Here is a 23,067-nt window from a genome sequence, read left to right on the forward strand (position 1 = left end):
AGAAGTAAGACTCTCACACAAAAGTTTACCTCTTGACAAGTCTTCATGACAACAGCAGTTCGAGAGATCAGGTCAGCTGCCTGTTGCCTAACTTTTGCCGATTTGTTATTTAAACGCCACAAAACTGTACCACAGATCTGAGGCAAGTAAGGTTTGACTCGTTTGCCTAGAGCATTGACCACTGTGCCAAAGCCATTCAACATTACTGAGTCCTAAGAAAAGAAAATGGAAGTTAAATTTTAGAACTACGCTGAGAACTAGAAGTCAATTTGTGACTGACTAGTTTAAAAATGCTAGTACTGTTTTAACAAAATGAAATCTAAAGATTTAAAGTAGAAGAGTATTCCGTAGAAAATTGAAATGAGACCAAGAGCATTTTAAAAATTTTAAACTCAATTACTTTTTAGTAATAATTATTTGTTTGAAAACTAATGTGTTTTACAAACATGAATGCAGCAATCTGCCATTATATAATTTGTAATAATACCTCTGTAGTCTGCTCCTGGAATGCATAAAGAATGCCATCAATCAGCTGTTCTTCAAGTTTATGATCAATATCTGCGGCTCCCAAGTTGCCCATAATCTTCTCAATTGTCTCCATCACCATTTTTCTGTACTGTTCAGCTTCATCTTTCAGATCATCCACAATCCTAGATATAATTTCTGCCGCACCTACTTTGTTTGCCAACTCCACGGTAGTATCAACTAACTAGAAAGGAAGGAAAAAAGAACCCCTTAGATATATTCAGGTTAGCAAGCATGCTGAGAACAGTTAACTCCTGTTTTAAAAACCTTAAAAAGAAAAGTGACCCAAAAAAACACCACAACTGTGGGTATATGTCAAAGTGATTTAAGTAAGACTGTAGTCATGTTTTTACCTAGACAGGTTCAGCATTTCGTTCAACTAGACAAAGACATTAATTCCTGGTTGGGAATTGATCATAGCATGCAAAATCAAAATGGAAATTAACTGGCTAACTAAAATTCATTTCCTTTCACAATCAAGCACATACTGTGAGGTAACCAGGGCAAAAAATAATATGTAACATTTATTTGAACTGACTTAAAAATTAGCGGAAAGAATTTTTGAAAATATTCTTTTTTGAAGTAGGCTCCACAACCAAAGTGGGGCTTGAACTCACAACCCTGAGATCAAGAGCCACGGGCTCCACGGACTGAGAGAGCCAGGAATACCTTGAAAATATTTTTTACAATGAAGGTTTACCTGACGGTAATTTCTTCTATCCAAAGCCATTCTGTGTTGCCAGAAGTGTTTAAAAAAGGGCGGAAGAATCTCTGTTTTGATGTAGTTTGCTTCTACACCATCTGTTCCACAACACTGCTTTACTACCTAAAAGGTTAAAAAATAATAGTAAAACTGGCCTGGCTTAACACACAACAGTTATTTTTTTTAACGTGCTTTAACATTCTCTTTGAACCATAAAACACATCCAACTTGATTAACAAATCTGGGATAAAAATTTGTAACAATTACCTTCAGCACAATTTTCTTCATTTCTTCATCAGGAGACTGAAATTCTCGAATGAGGATCAGCATCACTTCTCTGGTATAGTAGTTGGCATATTCTGCATCCATAAGAGGAATGAGATACCCAATAGCTTTTAAGAAAGCAGCCAGACCCTATTTTAAAATAAAAAGTTTGCATACTTAATAAATTAAAGTTCCCTTAACCTCAATGAGTAGAAATCAAATGAAAAATAAAATCTATCTGGTGAACCCACCTTTCCTCTGTGTTGGCGGATACCCTTCCACAGAGGCTTTAACACAGAATCAAAAGACTCAATACCATACGGAGTTGCGGCTTCAGCCAAGGCAGCAATGGCCAAAGCACTAATTGTCCGAACTTTCTGTTGCTCATCCACAAGACCTAGAAAACCAAACACAGGTTGTAACTAAATGACATTTCCTAATTTTCACAACCTCACCATTGTGTCAGACTGAAGAATCTGTTCACATCGGACAAAATGAGGCAAAGCCAGGACGAACCACAGCCTACAAGCAGATAATGTTACAATTCCTATTATAAATTATATTGTGTTGATATAGTTAAAGCCCTTCCATTTATCCCTCCAAATCAGTAAGCCAAATTCAGGACACTTGTCTTATAAAAGACAAAGTTATGTTACAACTTACCATGCTCAATGATTTCGACTAGACTTCTGAGATGTGGCAAGATGGCACAGCCCATAAGAATAGCGATCTGCTGAACAATCTTAATACCAGTGTGTCTCGCTTGCCAGGACTTCTTGCTTTTACACACAGCTTTTAAGAAGGGCAACAATGAAGGAATGCCCAGGGCAGAGGCTACAACAGCAAAAGCTCTAGCTGTTGTGTTACGGACATACTCATCCATGTTATCAATATCAGGTCTCATGGTAGAGATCATAGTAGCCAGACCAGCAGCCTAAAAAGTCAAGAAATAAGGACAGTCATAAGCTGATAACATTAACCCTTAACTTTTTTTTTTTTAACCCTTAACTCTTTATATAATCAAATAATTCCATCAATGAAGACAAACTTTCTTCTCTAGAAATACAATGTAAATACCTTTGCCAAATTAGAAATAATCTCTCGACCTTCCACTCTGGCATAGTAATCTTCATCAATCAACAATGGTTCAATGACCACAAGGATCTGAAAAAGAAAAAGAGCTACATTTTTACACCAATTACTAATGCCATACTCCTGTAACAAAATTATATACATATAGAAAAAATGTATTATAGGCCATTTATGTAATTTAAACACACAAGTGTACAAAACATGTTTTACTAGGAAACATGTAATTATGGACTGTATTAATCAAGGGATGAATTAAAAATTGTAACTATGCAAGTTCAAGATATACAAAGACAAATATTAAGATAAAAACTGGGGAGAACTATTAATCACACAGATTAACAGTCAACATTTTAGAAGATAGTAACTTATACATCAATCTCCATTTTACAATTCTAAGCCATTATTACCACTAGCAGAAAGATGGATCCTTAATGCTAAACGGCGTGCTACCAACACACATCTTTTCTCATCCTAATGTTATACCAATAAAAGCAAATGAAAAAATATGAATACAGGAATCCATTGTGAAAATGACAAAAAGTTCCTTCTATATATATATATATATATACACACACACATACTTGTATATGTGTAATGTACGCATATGCAAAGAAAAGGGTCTCAGGACATGTAAATTTAATACTGGTTAACTCAATGTCTTGCAACGGGCTGAAATTTCCCTTTATACTATGAATGGATGCCTCGGCTATTATTATGTTTTCAGAATTTTTAAAATTTCACAAATACAATAAGCTGATTTTAAAAATCCACGAATTCCCTTTATATTAAAAAATATTCAACCAGCAGAAACACTACTTGAGGAGAACAAACCTTGTGCACATATGGTCGAACTAAGTCATCAAGTTTGTATAATATTCGATCAATAACTTTCACAAGTAAATGACGCTCTTGATCCTCAAGTGTAGGAGACATCAGGAGAGGAAGAATCTGATTAAACAAAGGACCAGCTCCAAATTCACGAGCTTTATCAGTAATCTGACGCAATGCAGCCTGGGGAAGAAAGGGAAGAGTAAAAGTTGTAATCCTTTATACTGAAGCGTTCTGAACAACAAATTACTCCATGATTTTCTTTAACTTAATATTTTTAATGTAAACTTCAGAGCCATCTTACACAGGGTAGTATGAGTACATTCCCATCAAATTACTCTGAACTCCTGTGACAGAAGTTCAATGTTTTCAGTTAATTCAAAAAAGCGTAATAATTTAGTACGATAATGGAGCCACAGGGTATAATATAAAACTCCTCGATTTCCACTAAAGCAATGCCCATTTTCAGATTACATGGTATTATGTAATTCCTCACATAATTCCACTAATTACCTTAGGGTCTTCAGCATGTTTTAAAGGCCCTGAGAACAAAAAGGAGAATCTCATTTTTCAACATCCTTATTAGCATAAATTGTTTGATTAAAAAGCTAAATCCCTCATACTACACACCTTTCTTTCTCTTACACTTTGCCCTTGGTAAAGATGAAAAGATTAATTACAGATTTCTAAACATAAAATTACAGAGAACCTGATGACTTAGTGAACTGGTATTTACCTTTCTCATTGGAGGTGTTCCATTCTTAATTTTTAAAAGCAGTTTCATTATTTTTCTCTCTTTTTGCTCTTCTGGACTAAGTGTTGATTCATCAACATCAACCTAAGAGTAAACAGAGAAAATGTAAAGGTAGATTAAGATATTGCAATTTGAAGTCCTAAGTAAAAAGTAGTATTTTAGTTCTGCTATTACCACTCACCAAAAGTTTATCAAAGTACTGAATATCATCGGGTTTTAAAAATGGAAGATTTCCAGATGGTTGGTCATTAACGCTTTTCATCGTCCTATCTTCAGTTTGCATGTGGAAACCAGTCATGCCACCCAAAGGTGTTGGAGTTGCTGTCAGCTTCCGAGCTGGAGTTCGAATAGGAACATAACCAGCTGGAGGGGGAAGTACCTAGTACAGTTAAAAGACAGTTTAGGATTTTCTTGACTTTAAAAAGTTTCATTATTTTACATAAGAACACAATAAGTAATATTTACACTAAGTATCCTACAGTTTATTAGCTAGACACTTCTTGCTTGGAAGCAAGAATAAACACTGATCCCATCTTTGGGCTCTTATGTTTAAAATCTGTATGACAACCATTCATATTTCTGACCTAATTGAAATATAAATTAACAATATTAGGAATGTCAGAAAATGAGATACCTAAAGCAGGCTTACAATATTCTGATCACTTTCAAACATTAACCTATATAAACAAGCTGATGAGCCGACAGGCCATAAATGGAAGAAAGTTCACAAAGTGCAAACAGACCGTTAATTTTAATAAAATGAAAAACCATTAGAATAAATCTCTGCACTTTTTTAAAAAAGGAATATTAATATTTAAGTTGAACAAAAATGACTTAAGTGTATAAAACTAAATGCATAAAAACCAAAAGTAAAATATTTACCAAAGCCCTATAAAATACACCATTTGATTAAACCAAAAACTTCTCCTAAGTTTCACGAAGATTTTTCTCTCCTACTGATACTGAGAAAATCATGACTGCAGCTGAGAAGACATTTAGGCAGTCAACAGTAAGTTGTAGAACATCTATTTCCATAGCACTATGCGAAGGCTATAAAACTCATGCACACTTAAAACACTCTAATATAAATCTAACAAGGTGAAAAACAGACAAATACAAACTTAAAAAGCAGCAGGCACTGGCAACATAAGGCTCTGGAAAGGCCATCTAGATGTCTTACGTTCCAGTTACACGACCACAGGCTACCTTTAGACCAGCAAATGGTTCCTGAGCCCCGGGTACTTCAAAAATTTTGTAATTTAAAATAAACTTCAAGCTGCTATGGTAAAGAGAATATCCTTTGTGCTTATCTGCAATCCAGAACTTAAGTACACAAAATCTTGTGAGGCACAAAGTAAGACTGTGACCAAGTGTGAGCTTCAATCTCCAACAGTTGATGAACTAAAGCCTCAAGCTATTCCACATGAAGGCAGCAGTAAGCAAAGTACAGTCCTAGAAGTCCTTGTAATTTCTCACCTTCCAAAAGTAATAAAAGCTTCATGTCATTCATTTTTTTCATCTCTCATTACTTTTTGGAACTGAAATATACTTGGAAATAGCTAAAAGAATGGAACAGCAGTAGTAAATCTGGGCAAGGCCAATACAAACTTGACCAATCAATTTCTTCAAAAAACATTTAAATGAAGTCCACATCCTAAATATCACCAAACCGATACTTGTTATTACCTTGTATCCTTCTGGAAACATAGCATCTAATTCCTCATCAGAAAGTGGGCGATTTCTCTCATCAATTTCTCTTTCCCACCGCCAAGCCTGAAGCTGTTCAGGAGTCATACTCATTATGTGACCTACCAAAAGAGCAAATTTCCATTACAATCTATAGTGCATGTCTTTATCATTACATAGGCCCTTGGGATATAAGACAGTTAATATCAATTATAATTTTAATTGCTTCATATTATAAAATCAAACCAAAACTTTTTAATCCAGTTATTCTTGCTAAAAGTAGGCATTAATAGCAAACAGAATACCTAAGAGGAAAAAAATTCAAAATACTTCCGGGGGAAAAAAATTATTTCCAATGGGAGATTATCTACCTGGAGTAGGGGTAGCCATGTTCATGGCTGGTGTGCCAATTGGTGTCTTTCCAGGGGTCAGAACAGGAGTGCTTCCACCCATCTGACTGGCTGGTGTTTCATCCCAACGTGACTTTCTTTTACTGGCTCCAGGAGTTGGTGTTTCACCAATTGAATCTCCACCTCGATCTGTTCGAGGGGTCTCAGCCCATCCACTACCATGTCCAGGAGTATCTTTAAAACAACAAAAAAGAGGAAATAAATACATTTTAACTACTGTTAAAAAATTACTGTTTATTCTCAAAAAGCTAACATATTAAAATTAGTCAAGTTCAAAAATAGGATATCCTTAAAATTGAGACCCATTTAAAGTTTAAATTTTCATATTTATCTTTCTACATTATTTTTTGTTTCTTTCCCACTAATTACAAAAACACAGTAATCACTGAGGAGTAGAAAACACCACAGTATTTTTTTAACCAGGCACAAAGGCCCAACCCAGAAACAGCCACTTTGTGCATCCTGAGCTACTTCTGATTTCTCTATACAGTTGAGATTATGCCCCATGTCCAATTCTAAACTGCTTCTTTCCTATGTTAAGCCCTCTCACATATCATTAGAAATCCTTTATAAAATTTTAGTGTAACAGATGTACTATTAAGTCTTAACTTCTGGGGCGCCTGGGTGGCTCAGTGGGTTAAAGCCTCTGCCTTCAGCTCAGGTCATGATCCCAGGGTCCTGGGATCGAGCCCCACATGGGGCTCTTTGCTCAGCGGGGAGCCTGCTTCCTCCTCTCTCTCTCTCTCTGCCTGCCTCTCTGCCTACTTGTGATCTCTGTCAAATAAATAAATAAAATCTTTAAAAATAATAATAATAATAAATAAATAAATAAATAAATCTTAACTTCTCACAGCTACTCTCACGAAAAATTAATAAAACATAGCTTAAAACAGTTTACACAAAAAAACACCAAGAGATTTGGGCAAATTTTTATAGACAGAAAATAGAACAGAGGTTCCCCGGGGGCTGGGAAGAGGAGGGAATGGGGAGTTATCATTTAATGGGTATAGAGTTTCTGTTCAGGATGATGAAAAAGTTCTAGAAATGAACAGTGTGGTGTGATGGCTGCACAACACTACGACTGTACTTTACACCACTGAACGCTACACTTAAAATGGCTAAAATGGTACATTGTATGTTTTCAAGAAGGGAAAAGAATTGAGGCATATGATCTCCTTAGTTCTTTATCCCCAAAGCGACTGATTATTTGCCTTTCTAACCCAGGACTAGAGATGTGAACAGATTTCCTCCTATAAACATATCATACACTCATTCAAGTCAGTATCTCACCCAAACACAAACCACACCAAGATTCCAACAGAAGTACCTCTTTCTGTTTTGGGGGTCTCATCCCATCTGTTTTTACGAGCACTGGAAGTTGCGCCTCCATGGCCTGGTGTTGCATGGCCAGGTGTGTCCCCACGCCCCGGAGTAGCAGCTCCCGCTGGTGTGTGACTAGGTGTAGGATCCCATATTTTTGAGCCAGGGGTCGCTCCAGGAGTCTCACTTCCCTTTGCACGACCTGGTGTCTCATCCCATCTTAAGGAAGGGGTATGTCCAGGGGTCTTAACAAAGCAAAAGACACTTGATTTCATATACCTACACAGCCACACAAAAATTACTAGAAAATTTCTACCAAAAAAATTGCAAACAAATGTTTTAGTCTTATTCTGTATAAATGAGAGTAAATTGTCCTGCTTAAGAGATACCTTCTTCATAGCAAATATGTCTGACTAAAAACAATGTAAAAATAATCTGAAGCAGTAAAAAAGCCCTACCTTAAAAAAAAATGTATTTGGGTATAAGCCTTGGATATATCATTAGTAGCTCCGTAACTCTGAGAAAATCACTAAACCTTCTCTATCTAGATCTGAGATCAAAAATGTCAACTTTAGGGGCGCCTGGGTGGCTCAGTGGGTTAAGCCTCTACCTTCGGCTCAGGTCATGATCCCAGGGGCCTGGGATCGTGTCCCGCATAGGGCTCTCTGCTCAGCAGGGAGCCTGCTTCTCCTTATCTCTCTCTCTGTCTGTCTCTCTGCCTATTTGTGATCTCTCTCTCTGTCAAATAAATAAATAAAATCTTTAAAAAAAAAAATGTCAACTTTAAATTACAGCACTATTTCCCAAATTGTGCTTAGAGACATATTATCTATGAGTTTTCACTAAGATACTATTTTAGTGTTTCTGTTCAATTTCTTGTGTGTTTAATTAATCTAAGTATGTTTTGGATCACCTGGGTAATCATCATATAACTAGATATTGTCAGAGAACTTCAAACCCTGAGGTTTACAGTCACATCTGTGCTATTCTCGAACTGATGCTGACAGAACTAGTGAAAAAACCATCAGAAGTAGAGTGAAGTAATCAAAGCTCTCCCATTATCGTTCGAATGGAGACAAGGAGTAGGTGATGCAAGGCATCCGACAGCCCGTGGTAACAACTTGCACAGTGCAGACAATACAGTATCAAAGCAGCAGGTGCTTCAGTGTTAGGCAAACAAAATTTGTATTTTAAGACGCTGCAGTATTCCACAGGTTTTGTAATACACTTTTTTAATTTAAAATTGGATGCTCTATCCAACACAAGAATTCCATTTAGCTTTATACTTGCAAACTGCATAAATACCACAACAAATTGAAGGCTCAATTTTTTTTTTTTTTTTTTTTTGCATTAAGAAGATTCTATGTATCATTCAGAGCTGAGAAATTTTCAATTAGGTGAGTGAAACATAAATTTGCTCAAATTTCCTATTTGGCAACTGCTTCTCCTGCTGATCCGGTAGGAAATAAACTCTTCGTACTATCCACTGTAACTCCCACAGTCCTGATTTAGGGTGGAGCTGTGTTAAACGAGCACAATGAAAGAAAACAGCATCTGAAACTCTACAGTTTTATAAGACAAATTCTCGTGTCTAGTTTTCATGAGCATACAAATAACAGCACAAGTTTCTCTTTCCCAGTTTTTAAAATTAGCATTGTCAATTACATAATTAAATTTAATAATAATTAGGGGTGCCTGGGTGGCTCTGGTCACGATCCTAGGGTTCTGGGAGCGAGGCCCTACGTCAGGCTCCCTGCTTAGCAGGCAAATCTGCTTCTCCTTCTGCCCCTGCTTGTGCACTCTTGAATCAATAAATCTTTAAAACAAATAATAAATTGAATAATAACATATTCTAGAGAACCAAATCTTCTCACATATCAGCAAGCAAATGGGAACTCCTCAAGGTCTACCTTAAACTCAAGTGTGAGGAAATTATTAGGTTTATTATATCCCAATTCTGGGTTTGGGAAAATACTGCCATGGTGTGTAAATAAATCTGCAGTAATCTTATACTAAAACAGTGACCTTAGGAGGTGCCTGGCTGGCTCAGGTGGAAGAGCATACAACTCCTGATGTCAGGGTCATGAATTTTGAGCCCCACACTGGGTACAGAGATTACTGAAGTAAATAAATAAACTTAAAAAAAAATTATTGACGGGGGTGGCTCAGTGGGTTAAAGCCTCTGCCTTCAGCTCGGGTCATGATCCCAGGGTCCTGGGATTGAGCTCAGCGGGGAGCCTGCTTCCTCCTCTCTCTCTGCCTGCTTCTCTGTCTACTTGTGATCTCCGTCTGTCAAATAAATAAAATCTTTGGGAAAAAAAAAATAAGTGATTAAGACTAGGGCGGTGGAGACAGAGGTAATAAAAAGAGGTTAGATTCCGAATATATTTAAAGGTGGGGCCAAAAAAATTTATTTATGGATAGAATTTGGGACAAGAGAGTAACTACTGGATGACACCGACATGACTCTAAGGATCTGGCTCACACCAACAGACATGGAAACAGGGCGGAAAGGGTAAGTGAAAGAAACACTCGTTCTGAAATGTCTATTAAACATCGAAATCAAAGTGTCAAGTCCAGGAACTCAGGACATGTAGGGGATAGATTTGTACATTTGGGAGCGTCTTACAGAGATGGTATATGTAGACAGGAATGATATCTTATGGAATGCATTTAGATGGAAAAGAGGTCCAAGGACTGAGCACTAGAAAACCCCCAAGTTAAAGGAAGCTGAGGAAGATCCAGCAAACAAGACTGAGGAATAGGAGTCAGTGAGGAAAGTATGAGGAGGACAGGAGAGACTGAAGTCTAGAACCTAAGAAAAGGGAATCAAGTAATGGTCAATGCCACTGATAAATGATAGAATCTATGATGTTATGATACAGGATGAGGACTGAGACCTGATCTCCAAATTTACCAGGAGGTCAAGTGACTTTGACAAGAGATGTTTTGGTGGAGTGGCATAAGCAGAGACTGCAGCTTTAGACAACTCATTCAAAGCACTCTGCGGTGAAGAGCCAGAAATGCGGTGGTCCCTGGAAGGGGATGTGAGGATCAAGGGATGGTGTCCTGTAGTGTTTTGTTCTTTAAAGAGAAAAATGGGTACAAAGTGTTTGCTGATAATAACCTGGAGTACAGAGAAAAAACTGACATTACACAAAGTCTCTGAGTAGTAACAGGGGATGGGGATGGGAAATAGTATGTAAAGTTGTTGTTCAACCTGCACTTAGAACTCAGAAATAAAGGAGTAAATGAGAACAGACATAGGCATATTGGTCAGTTTCATAGTGGGAACAGTTTAAGGTTTTTTATTATTTCTACTTTGGAAAGGAAAAACAGGAAACAAATTCAACTAAAAAGCTCTCAAGGAGAGGGGCGCCTGGGTGGCTCAGTGGGTTAAAGCCTCTGCCTTCGGCCCAGATCATGATCTCAGGGTCCTGGGATGGAGCCCCGCATTGGGCTCTCTGCTCAGCAGGGAGCCTGCTTTCTCCTCTCTCTCTGCCTGCCTCTCTGCCTACTTGTGATTTCTGTCAAATGAATAAATAAAATCTTTAAAAAAAAAAAAAAAGCTCTCAAGGAAATATTCTTCTGAAATTTTCTCTGGGGCTAGAGGGGATAGAGAAGTACTGCTTAATGATTACTGTTTGCTCAAGGTAATGAAAAACTTTCAAAATTAGTGGAGATAGTTATACAACTTTGTGAGTGTAATTAATGCCACCAAACTGTACATTGTAAAATGGTTAAAATGGCAATTTTATGTTATTATTATTTTACAATTTTGAAAAAGTTTAAACAAATAAAACCATAAAAACAATCCCCAAACATGTTCTCTAAGAAAACGAACTGACTAAGGTAATGCGGTAGCCCTACCCACGTGACACCAGTGGTCAGGTGGTTCAATTATCCATCTCGAAAATGAAGTTCACTATACTGTACTCAACCTCCACAATGTGACATATTGAAGTATCTATTTTAATACTCCAGAAGGGACGTTCCTTTATTCCAGGTTATGGACTGAACTGTGTCTTCCCCCCAAAAAACTTATGTTGAAGCCCTTAACCACCAATGTCATTTTATCTAGAAATTAGGCTTTTAGTGAGGTAATCTGGTTAAATGAGGTCCTAAGGTTAGGGCCATAACCTGACAGCACTGGTGTCCTTTGGAGAGACATGAGACCTCGCTTACTCTCTTCATGCACACACAGAGAAAAGGCCACGTAAGGACACAGCAAGAAGGCAACCTTCTACAAGCCAAAGGGTACTCTAACCAGACATCAACCTTGTTGGCACCTTGATATTGACTTCAAGCCTCCAGAACTGTGAAAAAAATCAATGTCTATTGTTTGAGCCACCTGGTCTGTGTTAACTTGATGTCAACAAGAGTAGGCTAACACACTCCATGTGGGACAGAAAATCCAAAAATAGTAACAATCGTCATTAAAAATAAAAATAAATTACCTCTGCTTGATCCCAACTTGACAGCTTTTTGGGAGTGGCACCAGGAGTCTGATCGGCTGTTTGATCCCAACGCCGTTTTCGTTTTGAGGGAGGCTGAGACGCTGCTGCTCCATTGACAACTTTTAGTTCTCCAGCTTTAGCTTTTTCTGCTAGCTGCTGCCTAATTTCTCTCTAAAAATATTTCAACAGGCATTGAGTATCTCTAAAACCTTTTTAACATATTTTCATATAATCAGCAGTCATTCAATTTAATGTCATTGTCTTCGCTTGTTCTGCTTTCTATGCTACTGGGAGTCCCACCTGATTTCCCTTTCCTTTCTGTATTTCTAGTTCTATACAGTGTCTTTCTGAACAGAAGATGAGCACCTCTGGAATTTGTAACACAGAGCACCCTACTTTAAAAATAGTGAAGTAAAATCTTAAAGAGTAACGCTTTCATTGAAGAAATTTCATTTAAAATTCACATATGTAGGGGCGCCTGGGTGGCTCAGTGGGTTAAGCCGCTGCCTTCGGCTCAGGTCATGATCTCAGAGTCCTGGGATCGAGTCCCGCATCGGGCTCTCTGCTCGGCAGAGAGCCTGCTTCCCTCTCTCTCTCTCTCTGGCTGCCTCTCTGTCTACTTGTGATTTCTCTCTGTCAAATTAATAAATAAAATCTTTTAAAAAAAATAAATAAAAATATAAAAAAAAAAAAAAAAAAATTCACATATGTAACAGTTCAGACTATGTAGTAAGATAGAAAAGTGGCTAAAAGCAGAAACTTAAAAATTATAACTACGTAAATCATATAGAATGTAGTTGTAACAAATGTACATTTAATTTACCCCATGATTTTTAATAAGGTTCCATTACCGCACTTATTCCATGTAACACATTACATATTTGTAATAATGTTATAGAGGCTTACTATTAAAACAAAATGGAGGGGTGCCTGGGTGGCTCAGTGGCTCAAGCCTCTGCCCTTCGGCTCAGGTCATGATCCCAGGGTCCTGGGATTGAGCCTCATATCGGGCTCTCTGCTCAACAGGGAGCCTGCCTCCTCCTCTCTCTCTGCCTGCCTCTCTGCCTACTTGTGATCTGTCAAATAAATAAAAATCTTTAAAAAAAAAAAAAGGAGCTATCACCGCAGGTCAGTAAGAATCCTTCAGAATTCTCTACCCATATCCAAACTGAATCTTACGGAAGATTTTAGAAGCTTTTCAAGGAATGATTTAACTATATGACTTTTCCCTCAGCCATCTGTTTCAGACACACACCACCAATCCTCCCCCCAGATATAACCACAAGATAAATGTCTGTGTATAGCTACACATATATTTACATGTATGTGTACACACCCAGACATACAGCCAAAGGGCCAAGGACTAGAAAAGGATATAGAAGTATGAAAAGTTTAATTTGGGAGGAGAAAGAATTTTGGGTAAGGGTTCTTTCTCAATTTAATTTTTATTAATACTATTAAAAATATTACTTGTGCAACAAATAAAAAGGAAACATAAAAGTTTCTCAATCTGAAATTTCTTTTTACATTCTTTCACAACCACCAAAATAAAAAAAACCACGCTCACACACCTCTTCTTTAGTTAAATGCTGTTCTCGCATTACATCCATGTAAGTCCTAGCGTTCATTTTAGGATCAGGGGTCTTCCCTCCTGCAGAAAAGAACAGCAACAGGACAAGAGTACAATAAATAAAAGATAATTAGGTTAAAATGATTTATCTGCCCTGCTCTAATGTTATGTTATTGCATAATCATTTAATTTATTTTTTGATGGAAAGCTTTAATAATTATACATCTTACTTTTTATTGAGTTTGCTGATCAATTTAACCTGTTTGAACACAAACATATCTACAGCAGTTTAAAACAAATATTTTAATGCATATAAAAACAAAATGACAGCACAGTTTAGAGTCTTCAGAAGTGATGGGTTCCTGGGTTGCTAATCCGGAATACGTACACTTTCGTGCCTTTGTCTCCATCAGCAGTTCTGACTTCAAGCAGCAGAATAGAAGCCTAGAAAATTATCTCTTTACCATTAGTAACACTTTGGAAAGATATTTATATTCAAAACATTACCTGTTGCAAGCTGTTAAAATCCTGACTACAAATAACTATATCTAGAGAAGTTCTCCATATAACGTTCTAAAACAGTTGCAGTTTAGAAAATCTGACTTTTAAAATACACCTATCATCTTACTCTGATGTCATGTTACTAAAAAGGGCTTCATTCTTTTTAAGTTTCGTTGACCCAAAAACATTTTTATTTTCTTAGAAAGTATAAATTACAATCGGAAACATATTACTTGAAATATATTACTTCTACCAGTTATTATGTTGCACACAGAAGAAAAGTGGTGTACAAAGAGATGTGTTAGTCTCTTGGTTCAAGTTTCAGCATTTGCTTTCAAACTTCAAAATATCTTAAAGAAGCCCAAACAGTATATAACAAGATTCACAGAGGCACACTATGTTTTAGAAATGTGATAATTAGCTATACCAGTAGTATAGCATCACAATTTAGGAAAAAATAATAAAATTCCAAGACATTTCCTATGCTGAAGATCATGCCCAATTGATAGTGTCATTCTTTCTGACACTAGCTCTGATAAGACTTCCTTTGGAATACTTTTTCACCATAATCTAGAGAGGATGTGTTGAACTGCACCCTTAAGAATGCAGACAGGACTGGCATATAGCAGTACTGCTGTAGGAAAGAAATTAAGGACAGTTAGTATGGGCCTGTGAATTCTGACATACATGTTTAAATCAATTACAATTATGCAAGTAAAAAAAGAATATCCCTACTAATTCATGCAGGCTGAAAGTCTAATTTGTAAACCTGCAGCAGAATCTAATTCTAAGAAACAGGCACCTAATTTTGTTTTTGAAACTCACCTGAGGAAAGCTTCCATCAGGCTCACTATGCCCCTTGTGCTGACCTGCACACTAAAATTAGCAAAACAGACTCCACTATTAAAAATATCAAAGTCTTTGTATACATACTTTTGTTTTAACTTTAAGTATGCTTAGAGCAAAGTAGGTGCATTTACTAAACTATATTTAGAGCAATATGAGGGGAGCTCTAATGTGAGAAACAGTTTCTCAAAAGTAACAAGCCCAAAAGTCTAGGATTTGGAATGAAAACTTTCAATAGTTTGAAAGTATTTTGAGCAGAAAAACACATTTGTTCCAAGTATAGAAAGCGTACCCAAAACAAAAGTAAAAGAAAAACCTTTAACCCTTTGCGTTTCTATGGCATTGGCTCATTATTTTCTTGTCCTTCTACCTGGAAAGAAAACTTGCATTATAAAGATGAAGAATATGGCATCTGTGACTTCAACCAAATCTATATACATATCTATAATAAGGGGGATTTTAAAAAAGAAAAGCAAATTCATAAGCATGCCAAAAAAAATCAAAGGGCTAAAGACAACTTAAGACAAATAAATTCCTGAAAACTTATAGAAAAGTGGGAAAGAATTACCGTCTGCAAAAGGATCAAGACGCTCTGGGGATATTATCATGGTCCTCCTGTGCTTTTTGTATTCATCTTCCCGGTCAGCAATCTTTGGAGGTCGGTGCTCAGCGAATGGATCATACTGAAAAGAGGCAGGCTTCATTTAACAACCACTTTATTAAATAGCCAAAGAGAGTATGTAAAAACCAGAACATGAGAAGACATGTAAAAATGTTTAATAAACACCTACTAATGAAAGAATTATCTTCTATCATTTCAGAATAAATATTAACATGAAAAAATAAGACAGAGGGAAATGAGACAATATGCATGTCCACATCGTTCAACTCTTCACGAAATGATTTCCTTTTTTTTTAAATGAAATGATTACCTTAACAAAATAAATCAGGTTATTACTTCTAATCCTCCCAATCAACTCTCATCAAGACATTCCAACAACTTGATTTCTAAACTATGTGAGCTTCCATGGGAATTGAGACATTCAGTTTTCCTTAGCTGAATAAACTCTGGTTTTAATTTTTAAAAAGGGGCAGGAGGGGAGAAGAACAAAAGGAAAGTCACCTGTTCTGTTGATTGTGGTATATCATTAAGCAATGCCACAGGGGCATGATATCCCGGCTTCTTCTGACCAAGCAAACTTGTAGATGATGAGTAGTCATCGTCATCCTGCAATGAAATACCCCCCAAAAAACATGAACAGACATTTCTGCAAAGCAGACATCCAGATGGCCAACAGACACATGAGAAAGTGCTCCACATCCCTCGGCATCAGGGAAATACAAATCAAAACCACACAATGAGATACTACCTCACACCAGAATGGCTAAAATTAACAAGTCAGGAAACAACAGATGTTGGCGAGGATGCAGAAAAAGGGGAACCCTCCTACACCGTTGGTGGGAATGCAAGCTGGTGCAGCCACTCCGGAAAACAACACGGATGTTCCTCAAAAAGATGAAAATAGGGCTACCCTACAACCCCACCAATTGCACTACTGGGTATTTACCCTAAAGATACAAATGTAGTGATCTGAAGGGGCACGTGCACCCGAATGTTTATAGCAGCAATGTCCACAATAGCCAAACTATGGAAAGAGCCTAGATGTCCACTGACAGATGAAGGGATAAAGAAGATGTGGTATATACATGCACCGGAACACTACTCAGCCATCCAAAACAAAACAAAACAAAACAAAAAAACACCCAAAATCTTGCCATTTGCAACAATGTGGATGGAACTAGAGGGTATTATGCTGAGGAAATAAGTCAATCAGAGAAAGACAATCATAACTTGCTGATATAAGGAATCTGAGAGGTAGGGCAGGGGCTAGGAATGAAAAAATGAAACAAGATGGAATTGGGAGGTAGACAAATCATAAGAGGCCCTTATTCTCACAAAACAAACTGAGGGTTGTTTGGGGGCAGGAGGGTAGGGACAGGGTGGCTGGATTATGGACACTGGGAGGGTATGTGCTAGGTGAGTGCTGTGAAATGTGTAAGCCTGAGGATTCAAACACTGGTACCCCTGGGGCCAATAATACATTATATATTAATAAAAATTGTTAAAAAAAAAAAAAGAAGAAGAAGAAAAAGAAATGCCCCACCAAAAATTGCAAACAAAATGTCAGCAGTTAACAATTAGAAAGAATAGGGATGCCTGGGTGGCTCAGAGGGTTAAGCCTCTGCCTTTGGCTCAGGTCATGATCTCAGGGTCCTGGGACTGAGCCCTGCATCGGGCTCTCTGCTCAGAAGGGAGCCTTCTTTCCCCTCTCTCTCTGCCTGCCTCTCTGCCTCCTTGTGATCTCTCTCTGTGTGTCAAATAAATAAGTAAAATCTTTTTAAAAAAATTACAAAGAATATACAGATTCAACATAATATCAAAAGACTAAATGGCAAAGTGGTATCCAAACCTTTGTTCATAAAACTTGCAAACACCTTTTGTTTTCTTTCAATTCATAAACCTTTTAAAGAAATTAAATTTAGTTATCTTTAAAAAATGCTAAACAAGGGGCGCCTGGGTGGCTCAGTGGGTTAAGCCTCTACCTTCGGCTCAGGTCATGATCCCAGGGGCCTGGGATCGAGTCCCACATAGGGCTCTCTGCTCAGCAGGGACCCTGCTTCTCCTCAACTCTCTCTCTGTCTGTCTCTCTGCCTATTTGTGATCTCTCTCTCTGTCAAATAAATAAATAAAATCTTTAAAAAAAAAAATGCTAAACAAGGAATGATTTCTATGGAGCTAATTAAAATAAAGTAGGTATAGACTAAAAAGCCTGAGCATTTCATTTTCTCACAGAAAACATAATGAAATTTGTTTTGGGGGGATGTCTGGGTGGCACAGTCAGTTGAGCATCTGCCTTTAGCTCAGGTCATGATTCCAGGGTTCTGGGATCAAGTTCCACATCAGGCTCCCTGCTCAGTGGGGAGCCTGCTTCCCCCTCTGCCTGCTCCGCCTGCTGCTTCTCCTGCTTCAGCTCCCACTCTCCCTTTCTGACAAATAAATTAAAATCTTCAAAGGAAAAACTTAAAAATTTTTTTGTTTTTCAAATTCGGAAACTGCCAAAAGCTTATTTAGAATTCTCTAGTTTCCTGGTTGTTGTTTTAAAGATTTTATTTTTAAGTAATCTCCACACCTAATGTGGCTTTCAAACTCACAACCTCAGGAGTCTCATACGCTACTGACTCAGGCAGCCAGATGCCCCTCCTTGTTTTTTTAACTCGCGTTTTTTAAACATGATTAAACCACACAAATAAAATATAATTAATTTTAAATGTATTTGTCTCCCTAGCAGTATGTTCAAAGACCTATGTTATATTGCTACTTTACAACTATAAGAGGTACAACAATAGATTAACTCCCAAGACTTTATTTAACACCTCATTTATTTTATTCAAAAACAAAATCATAATTTCCTCCTTAGCTTCTGGAAACTGTACCACTAGAACTTTAAAATTTTTCTTAAAAGAAAAAAGTGCCAACTATAAAATAAAATGTGGCTTGCATTTAATAAAAACAAGTTTGATAAAATCCATATACATAAAATGTTACTGAATTATGCAAAAAATGAACAGTCACTTCACCAAATGTGGATATTTGGAATGGTCTGACAAAACAAGCTATGAGGACCATATAAAAACACTTTTGGAGGGATGCATTTCAAAATGAGAAGTGGTCATCCTCCAGAGTAACTAAAAAAGGCCATTAGCATCAGTAATAAGCAGCACTCAGTTCTCATTAAAATGCCAAAGGGATGGGATGGCTGGGTGGCTCAGTCAGGTTGGGTGTCTGCCTCTGGCTCAGGTCCCAGAGGTCCAGGGATTGAGTCCCACTCCTTGTTCAGTAAGAAGCCTGCTTTTCCCACTGTCTGCTGTTCCCCCTGCTTGTGCTTACTTCTGCTCTCTGACAAAATAAATAAATAAATAAATAAAACCTTTAAAAAAAAAAAAAAGATACCAAGGGGAAAACCACACACAGCATCAAACACAAGTCAGTAGTCAAAAGTGGCAAGGACAGATGGCTATCTACAATAAAGTCACATCTCACACTGGCTACTCTAGATAGAGATCAGGAGGGAACAAAAGGGATTTACTTTATAACAGTTAATGATTTCCAGGTTCTTTGCTGGATAAACAAATTAGTTTTAACATAAAGAATCAGAAGTGATCACTTCCACAAGTTTCTGGACCTTAAAGAGGAAGGACACCTTCAAACAGTTTTAGTCTCCAAAAGAAAAATGCCTCAACCCCCCAAGTCTTCCCAGATTAAATAAGATGACTAAAACAGAAAATTCCTTTATATTTTTGCTCATCAAAGAAATGCCTGACTCATGATGCTCAGTAACTCACATCTTCAAGTTCAGTTGCAGCAATTGATGTCACATATCCAGCAAATCGGCTGTCACTTCCACCATAAATTTCCTGGTCATAATAACCTGTAGAATCAAGGCCCACTCCTTGAGCTTCATCAAGAGCTGCCTTCTTGCCTTGAATTTCTCGAATCTGTGCTTCAATATCTGTAAGAAAGTTAATACAGAGTTTAATTTTCCAAAGAGACCCAAAACAATGCATGTCTCTAGTAGGAATATGGTATCAAACTACTCTTCTAAATACATAAACTTTAAAATAACTATAATACATAAGGAGTTAGTAGAACTATACCTAGTACTGATTTTTAATACACTTAATACATCTCCACCTCAAGAGAGAATACTTGTACACAGAAGAGATGTTTACCATTTCATCAACTACAAATTAGAACAGGTTACCAAAGTTTAAATTACTGTCAAATTCTAAACCTTTCCCCAAATGAAAAAATAATACTGTCGATGTTGATAAGGGACCAAAAACAGCAGTCAAGATCATTTAAACTCAACAAGACCAGAAATGCAAAACCAACAGCACTATGGAGAGTGGTTCTCAAGTTAGAATGGGCAACAAACTATCTACAGATTTTGTTAAAATGCAGGAGGCCTGGATCAGACCCAAGTTTCTAAATTCCTAGCAAGTTCTCAGGTGCTGTCCTAAACATCTAGGACCACACTCTGAAAAATAAAATAATAAAGGATAAAGTCTAAATTCTTTACAGCCTAGAATTCAGAGCCCTACAGTTTGACTACAAACACCATGACATGAATTTTATGATTAAGAGTCTGAGCTCTGGAATCAAAATGTCTGCCTTCAAATAAAGGCTTTCTCTACAAATTAATGTTATTTCCCCTCTGTGTCCCAGTTTCCTATGTATTTTTTTTTTTTTAAAAGATTAAATGAGGGGCACCTGGGTGGTTCAGTGAGTTGGGCCTCTGCCTTCGGCTCAGGTCATGGTCTCAGGGTCCTGGGATCGAGCCCCACATCGGGCTCTCTGCTCAGCCTGCTTCCCCCTCTCTACCTGCCTGCCTCTATGCCTACTCGTGATCTCTGTCAAATAAATAAAATCTTAAAACAAAAAAAAAGATTAAATGAGATAATGAACATGAAGTACTTAAAAGCATTCCATGAATGAATGAACTCTTGCCAGCTAGTTACCTTCAACCGAATTAAAATTCTTTGACACTAGGCACTTTAAAAAAGCTCATTTATTAGTTTGCAAGGACCAAAAGGAAAAAGATTCAAATGCCCAACCCACGCCCTCAAAAGAGGGAGAAAACCAGCTGGAGTTCTAGATGGGTGTGGTTTAAAGCAGAAAATGCAGTAACAGTATACAGGCCAAAGCCTAGCCGGACACATTTTCCCTTGTAAAAGTGGGAGCAAGTCTCAGAAACACAATGGAACGGAACAGTTTACCACTGAAATTTGCAGCTCCGGTTTGTCATCACTACCAAGCATCCACAGCACCACTATCTCCACAGTTACTACTTTTTCTGGCATCTCTTCCCTCAAAACTGTTACAGCAGCCCAGGCAGCCAGGGGCCCCCACCATGATCAATCACAAATAGAAATATCCTCAGGTAAGCTGGGTGGTTTATTTTAATATTCTAGTTTTGTTTCTGTTTGACATTTATTTTTTAAAAGTTTAAATCCACATGTGGTCTCTTCCCTTACTCCCAGAATTTTCTGCCCTGAAATACAGAAGAATAAACTTCGGTCTAAGGGGTGCGTGGAGATTAAGTCTTTATTTTTTTCTTTCTGAACATTTGCATTTCTGAAATATTTGAGGCTTAAAAACAAACACTAGATGCAGGGACCACTCTTAAGTAAATAGGTTCTTCTAGCAGACCACAAATACTACTGCCATTAAGATCCAAACAGGACATACCAATGGGTAAATCAAGCCAGCAGAATACTCACGGTCTCCACCTCTACAGCATCAGTATAACTACTAACAACCTACACTGAAATCACCTGGGGCCCATGTTGAAAGAATCGACTCCAGGCTTCAGATACATTAAGCTGCTGGAACCTCGAACTGAAGAGCCCAGGTTTCTACTTTAGCAACAAACACCCAGGAAACTCCCCACTTCCAACCCCAGCTGGTCCTTAACAAAATTTCCCATTTAGGGCAGGTTATACTTTTTTCTAGCTCATACAGAACCACCACCACCAAAAATAGGAAAGGGGTTTTGTTTCCAAAAAACTGCATCATACTATACTCTCCCCCTACACACACACACACACACACACACACACACACACACACAAATACATCATAGTTTTATTTTCCTTTAGTTTTCCCAATCCCAAGTTTTCAGCAGCTAGTCTTTCATCTGGGTAACATTTATTCAGGAACTACCTTCATCTACTGAATCTTACCTACTGATTTTATGTAAGGATTAGCAACAGAGTTTTCTAATTGCAAAACGACTCAAAAAACTGAATTCATTTGTTATGTATCATGACTGGATTCTTATTAAATAAAATTCAGCAACAAAATACCTAGGGGCTAGGCAGCTTATGATAGTTAATTAATTCTGAAGGGAATTCATTACCAAATTTCTACAAGTTGTATAGTTCAATTTTACGTGCAAACCAGGTGCTGTGTATCTGCTTCAAACTATGGATAAAAAAGCCTAAGAAGCTCCTGGGTTTTGTTCATCCACTGTAAACTGCAGCACATTTACACCAACATCACATTATCCACAAACCAAGACAACAGTTTCCACAACTCAGTTATGCAAATGACAGAATTAAAAAAACTAGAAAACTCAGTATTTAAAAAACTATGCATCAAGGGACGCCTGGGTGGCTCAGTTGGTTAAGCAGCTGCCTTCGGCTCAGGTCATGATCCCAGCGTCCTGGGATCGAGTCCCACATCGGGCTCCTTGCTCCGCAGGGAGCCTGCTTCTCCGTCTGACTCTGCCTTCCACTCTGTCTACCTGTGCTTGCTCTCGCTCGCTCTCTCTGACAAATAAATAAAATCTTTAAAAAAAAAAAAAAAAAAAAAAACTATGCATCAAAATATGAAATATGATAAACTCAATAAACTCAAATATTTATACAAAAACAAAATAACTGGGATATTTTGTTTACAAAAATAAACTAAATCTGTGGCACAAATATGGCAAAATACTAAGAACCGGTAAATCTGAGCAATTGATCACACTGGGTTCATTAAATTGTATTTTCTCCTGTACTTTTCTGTACCTTACACTATTTCGTAACTAAAAGTAACTTTCAATCTATAGGAGTCATTAAAAGTAACTTTTCCAAATTTTGTAAACATTCTGCATCTCTCAGAAAGGAAAAGTTTGCCTCTAATCTCTTATTTTCAAAGCTATCCCACACAAAATGGTAGCTACCAGTATGCAGGCATTCCTGTACTTTCTGAAATACAAACCAAAGATGAGCAAGATCATTTCTGACAACAAATGTGTAAGATTTGTTAGCAAAAATAGGGAAAAAAAAGAAGGAACACACCAACTAGAATAACCAGAGGCCCAAAATGTGAAATAAAAGACTTGAGGAGACAGAGAAAGGAGGAAATGTTTATGCTACTCTCTTCCTACTTCAGTTATAACCAGCATGAATAAATCCTCTGTTCCTGACTCATCCCTTTCCAACTCAGACCCCCTGTAGTTGAGACATTCAGATGTGAAGATAGAGAAAAATGGATACTGTCT

General features: G+C 37.4%; 1 protein-coding gene across 7 annotated transcripts in view; it reads right to left on the reverse strand.

The window, feature by feature from the left end:
* Positions 1-23,067, reverse strand: part of SF3B1 (splicing factor 3b subunit 1) — a 37,548-nt gene that overhangs the window by 7,072 nt on the left and 7,409 nt on the right. For 3 of the 7 annotated variants that reach the window (XR_006606335.1, XM_045078515.1, XM_004772162.3), the window contains exons 2-19: positions 19,361-19,527; positions 16,080-16,184; positions 15,525-15,639; positions 13,611-13,690; positions 12,040-12,210; positions 7,590-7,827; positions 6,224-6,436; positions 5,853-5,974; positions 4,348-4,545; positions 4,149-4,250; positions 3,416-3,595; positions 2,570-2,656; positions 2,156-2,426; positions 1,744-1,889; positions 1,496-1,642; positions 1,226-1,351; positions 488-709; positions 30-212 (exon numbers count right to left, since the gene is read on the reverse strand). Coding sequence is in view for 6 of the 7 variants with exons in the window: in XM_045078515.1 (XP_044934450.1) it covers positions 30-212; positions 488-709; positions 1,226-1,351; positions 1,496-1,642; positions 1,744-1,889; positions 2,156-2,426; positions 2,570-2,656; positions 3,416-3,595; positions 4,149-4,250; positions 4,348-4,545; positions 5,853-5,974; positions 6,224-6,436; positions 7,590-7,827; positions 12,040-12,210; positions 13,611-13,690; positions 15,525-15,639; positions 16,080-16,184; positions 19,361-19,527 (2,873 nt within the window). In the remaining variant the exon portion in view is untranslated. Of the gene's footprint in view, positions 1-29; positions 213-487; positions 710-1,225; positions 1,352-1,495; positions 1,643-1,743; positions 1,890-2,155; positions 2,427-2,569; positions 2,657-3,415; positions 3,596-4,148; positions 4,251-4,347; positions 4,546-5,852; positions 5,975-6,223; positions 6,437-7,589; positions 7,828-12,039; positions 12,211-13,610; positions 13,691-13,839; positions 15,399-15,524; positions 15,640-16,079; positions 16,185-19,360; positions 19,528-23,067 lie in introns of those variants that run through there. The other 4 variants (XM_004772163.3, XM_045078516.1, XM_013045705.2 and 1 more) reach the window with 4 other exon arrangements.

This window comes from Mustela putorius, unplaced genomic scaffold, assembly GCF_011764305.1.
Source record: "Mustela putorius furo isolate JIRA1106 unplaced genomic scaffold, ASM1176430v1.1 tig00000275_pilon_pilon_pilon, whole genome shotgun sequence".
Lineage (NCBI taxonomy): Eukaryota > Metazoa > Chordata > Mammalia > Carnivora > Mustelidae > Mustela > Mustela putorius.